The following is a 7,714-nucleotide window of genomic DNA, read 5'->3' as shown; positions in this document are numbered from 1 at the left end:
ATACTTTTTTAAAAAGGGGAGGAGTTGGGTTTCTGTAGAGACTTTGATGGAAAAATTTGATTGGAAAGTTTTTGAGGTCATTATTTTTTTCAACCTTTCAAATAAAAAAAAAATAAAGTTTTTATTAACATTGGAAAATTTGAATATTTGTTTAAATTCAATGATTAAAAGTATTAAAATTCCAATGATAATTAATACATTAAATATTTATTTATGCATTGAACAAGGGTGTCAACATCCATAAGTAGCGAAGCAAAACATAAATGTAGATGGAAATACGGACTAAGTGATTTAAAGAACAGAAGTTCAGTGATCATAAATCAAGAATAAATTTAATGCAAAAAATCATCAAACCTTTTACGTGTGTTTTTATATGTTTTAATATTTGAATTTTTGAGGAATTACCGACAGACCGCCGAACCAAGTAAATATATACTTGATGCTTAATTGTATGAGAATCTTCATCAAAAATTTCAGCAGATTATCTTGATTAACAGCGAAGAAAATACCAATTCCTCCTGGATTGACAGACGGACAGACAGACAGAGCAAATTATAGAGTAGCTTCGCTACTAATAAAAAATTTGAAGCACACGTTTAACCTTCTTTTTACCTACACTATAGGAGATAACTGAAATCCAGATATTTCTGGCAACAATTATCTTCCACCACCTAGTACATATTTTACATGTAAATATACCTCACAAAAATATTTTTAATTTGTTAAAATATACCATTTTAAAAATCATATTTATCCTAAATAAAACAAAAGTTGAAAGCTTTTTCAAATAAATGATTATTTACCCCTGTAATTAGTAAATGATAAAATGGCAAGTTTTGTGTAAAGATGTTTCATTTAAGTTCCTCTTGTTATTTGTTGGCGATTTAAGGTATTTTTTCTTCTTTAAAAAAATGACAGTTAAAATAACATTATAGGGATTTTTTCATGATGAGGATTTCACTAAATTATAAAGTGATCCAATGGAGATACAGAAAGTGTCATATGTGACGTCATAAAAATACGTTTTAAAGGTAAGGATGAGAATTAGGAAAGTAAACCCCTAAAAAAGAGATGGATTTTATGACAACACACATGACACTTTCCGTAGGTAGGTATATCCTGATCCAATTTTTTTTTGCAACCACAAAAAATGAAAATTTCTACTCTCTAGTAATGGATACATTATTACCAGCCTTAACCAACAACGAAATAAATTCGTTAAAAAATCACTAAACCTATACGTGATTTTTAGCTGTCGTTGGGGTACAACACATTGTAGATTTGACGACCTCTTTATCACCCCCCAAATATTAGTTTAGATTTATTTCGCTTCTTGGCTATACTTTATTCATGATTATTATCATAATCTGACACCAGATCAAATTTTCATGTTCTCTAAAAAAGTTAAACTTGCAGCAGGCTAAAATAACATTCCCTTTGCACCATCCCCTGACGAACTAAATGAGTTCCATGTTATCAAGCTAAATTTGCCAACTGTCCACGTTTATTCTACTACATTAATTCCCTTAGTCTTTAAATGAAATACTCAATAATTCTACCCTTGTAGTTAACTTTTAAATGCAACTACTATTTTAAATTTTGGTTAACTCTACTAAATATTTTAGTTTAGTTTTGTATATCATATACAAATAAAAAACTTAAATTATTTAGTTTTCTTTAAACTACATTGTAAAATATATGTTATGTGGTTTAACAAAAACTTGGTGCTTTCCTGCAAATTGCCTGTTGAATTTTAAACCTCTCCCCCCTCTTTTCTTATTTTGAAATTAATTGATGATATGTAGGGTTAGTTTTTCTCCTATGCCAAACATTTGCGGGTCGCTCTAACCCTGCAGGACCTATACTTTAATTATGAATTTGGTTAGTTCATTTTAGAAAATTATGGGTAGGAGGTTTCAGTGCTCAACAAGGCACTTTAAGGGAAAACACCAAAAGTTTAAAGACCAATAATACATTTAACTTTATAATTTTTGAAGGAAATATATCCTAAGTAAGTAATATACAAACATGTCATTTATATATTAGAGTAAAATACTAGAGAGAGAAAGGGTTAAATAACTGTATCTCCCCATCGCATCAACCTTGTGCAACCTATCTATTGGGTTATGGAAAATTAACCAATGGTGTCGCTTATATATTAACACAGCCAAGTAGCTGAAAATAATTTAGAAGCAGACGAAAAGGGTCGTTGAAAGAGGAAAGGAGGTAGATTTTAGTATATACATCTATACTATAGATCTGTTATTTTTATTATTATGAAATAACTTCCTAAAATTTGATTAACATGGTTTATGTAAGTTTGATTTAATAAAAGCATTTAACAACCATTGGTTTAAAGCTACATCAGGAGAGTTAGATAACGAATTATTGATCAACATTTATATTTTCCTCTAATTATATACATCTCCAATGATGATATACATAATACTACTTCTTTAAAATTATTGATTGGAAAGTTGACACATGTCATTAATAATTTAGGACCTTCCAATCAAAATTCAATAAAAGTACCCAAAGTTTTTGAGCCATCGAATAAGATAAATTCATGATAAAACATTTGGTATTTGTGTAATTTACAGTCTAATGTCCCTTCCCTTTCTAGTAAAATATTAGCAAGCATACAATCTAAGCCAATATAAATAATTTTGTAAGATTTTTTATCCATCCATTTACGAGCTCTTAACAAAAAAATCATCAATATACTTTATTATATAGAATTGATGTACATCCCCAATAACAGCAAACAAAATTACCACTTCTGTAAATTTAATTGTTGATTGAATAGTTTTATATACTAGTAGTTAGGAACCAACCATTTAAATTCAATAAAAGTACACTAAGTTTTTGAACTATGAATAGGATAACCTGATTATAAAACTTTGGGTACCAGTGTAATTTTCTGTCCAATATTCCTTCCCTCTCTAGTAAAATATTAGCATAAAATCTAATCTTGATGTGAAATGAATTTAAATCAACCAATTACACAAATGAAATTTTATCATCCTTTTGAAAGTTACTTTCATAATTTCATAATGCTTTTCCCTTTTTCATATTTTTAATTTAATTAGAGAGGCTAATCTAAAATTCGATTTGTACGTACGTCCGTCAATTCGTAAATGTATTTTTTTATATGAATATTATTCAAAATTTACTATTAAGTTTTTTAGTGGATATTCCCTGCAGAAATGAAAATTCATTATACAATTTACTGTGTCTGTCAGTCAGCCAGTCATACTTTCATAGACCTATAAACAAAAACAACTAAAACTCTGCTCTATAAATAGCTTTGTCGGTTTGTCCAGGAATTTTTGTGTTTTTATAATTATGGATTTGTCAGCTTTTTAAAAATATAATTGTTATGTAAAACAATAAATTAAAAAAAAATTCCTGCTTAATTAATATTTTATAGTTCTTGTTCTTGACGAAATTGTTATTACTAATTAATACGTTTTTGCAGTAGTAAAACTTCTTCAAAAGAAGATTTTTTTTATTTTGATAAACTTTGTTTGAACTATTAAATGGTTTTAGAGTTTTACTAAAAATTTTCTTTTGCACAGGCAGGAATGGGACAATGGACAATAAATGATAACCAAAACTTTTAAACCAAGTTATTGTATTTGTTGGCTCAAAAACATTAATTAAGTTTTTATTGGTTGTTTCCAAACTAGCTGAGTCTAAACTTTTAAGTAAATGATAATTTGGTATTTTTGTTTATAACCATTGGGGATGTATATATAATGTATATCAATTTATCATCTATTGAGCGTTATCCCCTTGGAATTTTTTTTTGGTTTTTAAAATTTAGGTATATCCCGCCACCCCTCCCTCCCTCCGACTAAACTATGAAACCTGGCCGCGGCTTTTTTTTTAGATTAGGTTAGGTTATAGGCTAGGGGGCCGATCGCCCGAGGCAAGGCAGGCTAGGGGGCCGAGTGCTGTGTCGAGGCAGGCCAGAGGGCCGAGAGCCGCGGCCAGATTAAAAATTTTTTTTGGTGGGAAGTGGGATTTCAAACAAAAAAAAACTAAGAGTATAATACCATCCATTGCACTAAAGATATCCCTAAAGATCCCTGCTTTTACCAACTAAGATTTTAAAAACTTTTTAGATGGTTACACTTTCTAAATAATAATATTAACACTATCTGAAAAGTAAAGAAAAATTTTTGTTACAGGTTAGGTGAGCAAGAGGATGGAGCAAGGTGAACAAGGTCGGGCCAATCAGGGCTTTGATGGAGGTCCAGGTGGTGCTGCTGGAGGCTTCCTGGATGTTGGTAGACCTGTCAACAATGGCCACACCTATGTCTATGAACCTGATAAAAGCTTGTCCAGGTCAATATTTTAATCTATTTTCTCGTAATAATTCAAAATCGATTAATATCCGGTCAATTAGAACCAGTTCTCACTTTTACGGAAAAAAATATGTCTAGTATCATATTATATGCAGTTTTCTACAAATATTAAAATGAACAATCATAAGATTAAAACCAGGTTTTTTTAGCCTGTGACTTCAGCATCTCAGGGCTAAAAAACTGCTTTTATAATTGTACATTTTAAATCTGCGGAAAGATGTCTATAATATGATGCCAGAAATAACTATTAACAGTTTAGGGACAAGTATATTTGATAATGTAAAAGTAGAAGGATGATTGTCTTCCTGTTTCTCTTGATCATCATTATGGCTATTTTAAGACATTTATATTTTAGCCTTATAGAGAAATTAAATATATTAAACTACAACTTAAAATTCCTTAAACTTATGAAATTAGATATAAACTTTCAATTATAACTTATTTGTTGTTTTAAACATTGTAAATATACAAATTTAAAACTAAAAATCTTTAGGATGACAGTACAGAACATACCATCAGAGGACAACTATAGGAAGCTCAGCAAGATGTACGTGGATCAGGTAATTCATTTATATTCATCTCTTCAAAAAAGAGCTTATTGAATGAGGTTACCTTTTTGAAGATATTTAGCATCATGGAAAAAAATGAAGTTGCCGGTTTCATCGTATTTTCACAGTAGCTTTTGAATGGTTATTTTAAGTTAGGTTAGGTTAAGTAAATGTTAATGATTGCCCCGCAGGGTTAGAAAATATGCCCCGCAGGGCTAGAAATATAAGAAAGGCTACTGTGAAAAAACGACGAAACCGGAAACTTCGTTTTCTTTCCATGATCCGATATTTATATTATGCTATATTATAAATTTAAGACATTTAATCAAAGGTAGTTGAATCAAAGGGTTTGCAGCTGTGAATGATAATAATAGATAACCTTCTACCTTTATGTCTTACAAATAGTATTTTATCTAAGGTATTTGTTTATATGAAACATGATTGATAAATTTGCTTTTATAAGAAAAAAATTTGTTTAAGCATTATCATATTTTAGAGGCCTACAATGGAGGAGATTATGTTAGGTGAAAAAATGGAAAAAATAGATGAAGAAATGGCCCCTACTCAAGAACCTGAAAAGCTAAAAGGTATAGAGAGTTCTTAGGATTAGTTTGCTTACTGAAAAACTTTAATTTGTGTGCCTGAAAAGTGATAAAATTATAACAAGGCCAATAGAATGCATATCTTTCAAAAACAAATTCATTTTTTTAGGTAAAGTTGTAAAGTTTGGCTGGATAGAAGGTGTCTTCATGAGATGTCTCCTCAACATCTGGGGTGTCATGTTGTTCCTCCGATTGTCTTGGGTCATTGGACAAGCTGGTTTAGTTCAGGTATACCATACTTTTAAAGTAAGCTAGGATATTTCCTGGGTAAAAAGACAGTTTTAGACAACAATGATATCTTTACATTTTAAACCTATAATAAAAATTGCATAATTTTATTCTAGGGTTTGCTGGTTATTACCCTCTGCAATGCTGTAACCATGATCACAGGTCTGTCTATGTCAGCTGTTGCAACCAATGGTCAGATTGCTAGTGGTGGAGTCTACTACATGATCTCCAGAGCCCTTGGTCCTGAATTTGGTGGAGCCATTGGCATCATGTTCACAGTAGCCAACTCAATCTCAGTTGCCACCTACACACTTGGCTTTGTTGACAATGTCTTTGATCTGATCTATGATGTGTCAGATTTTGGAGGCTTTGTTGGAACTCCAGATGACAGGTTGAATGACATTCGGTGGATTGGATCTATTGTTTTGGTTTTAATCCTTGTCCTTGCTATTGTTGGAATGGACTGGGTCACCAGAGTTCAGAAGCTTCTTCTGGTAATGTTGATATTAGCCCAGATTGACATGTTGGTAGGATCGTTCTTACCTGGTGAAACCCTGTACACAGATTCTGATACTCGACATGCCAAAGGTTTTGTGGGATGGAATATGAACATTGCTAAGGATAATACTGATTCTGCCTATCTGGTTGATGATCAAACTGGAAAAGAAAACAATTTTATGTCTGTCTTTGGTGTGTTTTTCACAGCTGTAACAGGTATTGTTGCAGGAGCCAACCTGTCTGGAGATCTGAAAGATCCTGCCTATGCTATTCCTAAAGGTACCATCTTAGCTATCATCTTTACCTACATCACTTACATTGGCTATGGTATCCTTGTTGGCTTTACTTTCTTAAAGCAAGTCAGTGGCAATGTTCAAGATTACCTTGGCACTTCAGCAGAATACCCAAATGTAACTTTTCCAAGTTTTGATGACTGTTCCGTTGAAGCTAACTTGATAAGGGACAACATCTCAGCAATAATCCCAGATTATGAAACAGGTTGTGGATATGGTTCTGCTATTGATCAAAAGACAATGACTCTTGTCTCAGCTACCGGTTATTTGGTTTATGTTGGTTGTTATGGAGCTACTCTGTCATCCGCTATTGCCAGTCTTGTTGGTGCTCCTAGGGTTCTCCAAGCTGTTGGTAGAGATAAGATATACCCCAAAGTAGAGTTCTTTGCCAAGGGACATGGCGCTAATAATGACCCCTTCAGAGGCTACATCCTTGTTTTTATGATTGCTTTTGGCTGTCTTATGATTGGAGATCTTAATGCAATTGGTAAACTTGCATCAAACTTTTTCCTTGCTGCCTATGCTCTTATGAATCTCTCTGTGTTCCACTCCAGTATGACAAAATCACCTGGCTGGAGACCATCTTTCAAATTCTACAATCCTTGGGTATCTCTGTTGGGAGCAATTGTGTGTGTAGCATTAATGTTCTTAATTGATTGGATTCTTGCAATTGGTACAGTTGCAGCTATTGCTGTTCTGTATGCATTCATGGTATATCTGAAACCTGAAACCAATTGGGGTAGCTCAGCAGATGCTCTTGTCTTCCTGAATGCTCTTAATAACTCCTACAGTTTAAATGAGAAGAAGGACCATGTTAAAACTTACAGACCTAAGATTCTTTTAATGAGTGGAAACCCAGCACACAGAAAGCCTTTGGTAGATTTTGCAAATCTCATTACAAAGAAGATTTCTTTACTTGTGTGTGGACACATTCTTCCTGAAAACAGTCTTCAAGATGAGGAGGTTCTCAAGGTGAGAATTTTAATTTTAAATCTTTTTAGTAAGCATTCAATTTGTAATTCTGCAAGGTAATATACTTCAAAAATTCCGTTTGATTATTCAATATTTGTTTTCAATTGATGTATATGTCTAGGAAACAGTGGAGTCTTGGTTTAGAGACCACAACATCAAGAGCTTTTACACTGTCCAACAAACTGACAGCTTCAGTTATGGAG

General features: G+C 32.3%; 1 protein-coding gene across 1 annotated transcript; it reads left to right on the top strand.

The window, feature by feature from the left end:
* Positions 1 to 792: 792 nt before the first annotated feature.
* Positions 793 to 7,713, top strand: LOC145304408 (solute carrier family 12 member 2-like; the record flags this gene model as incomplete). The annotated part of the gene is made up of 7 exons (XM_080146290.1): positions 793 to 889; positions 4,194 to 4,350; positions 4,864 to 4,930; positions 5,415 to 5,505; positions 5,630 to 5,748; positions 5,865 to 7,511; positions 7,633 to 7,713. Coding segments are annotated over exons 2-7 (2,145 nt in total), but the record flags the coding sequence as incomplete, so codon positions are not given.
* Position 7,714: the final 1 nt, after the last annotated feature.

The sequence above is a fragment of the Acartia tonsa genome, chromosome 13 (genome assembly GCF_053477335.1).
Source record: "Acartia tonsa isolate MP-2025a chromosome 13, ASM5347733v1, whole genome shotgun sequence".
In the NCBI taxonomy this organism is placed as follows: domain Eukaryota; kingdom Metazoa; phylum Arthropoda; class Copepoda; order Calanoida; family Acartiidae; genus Acartia; species Acartia tonsa.
The sequence above is the reverse complement of the archived record's forward strand: the minus strand, read 5'-3'. Positions and strand labels throughout refer to the sequence as shown.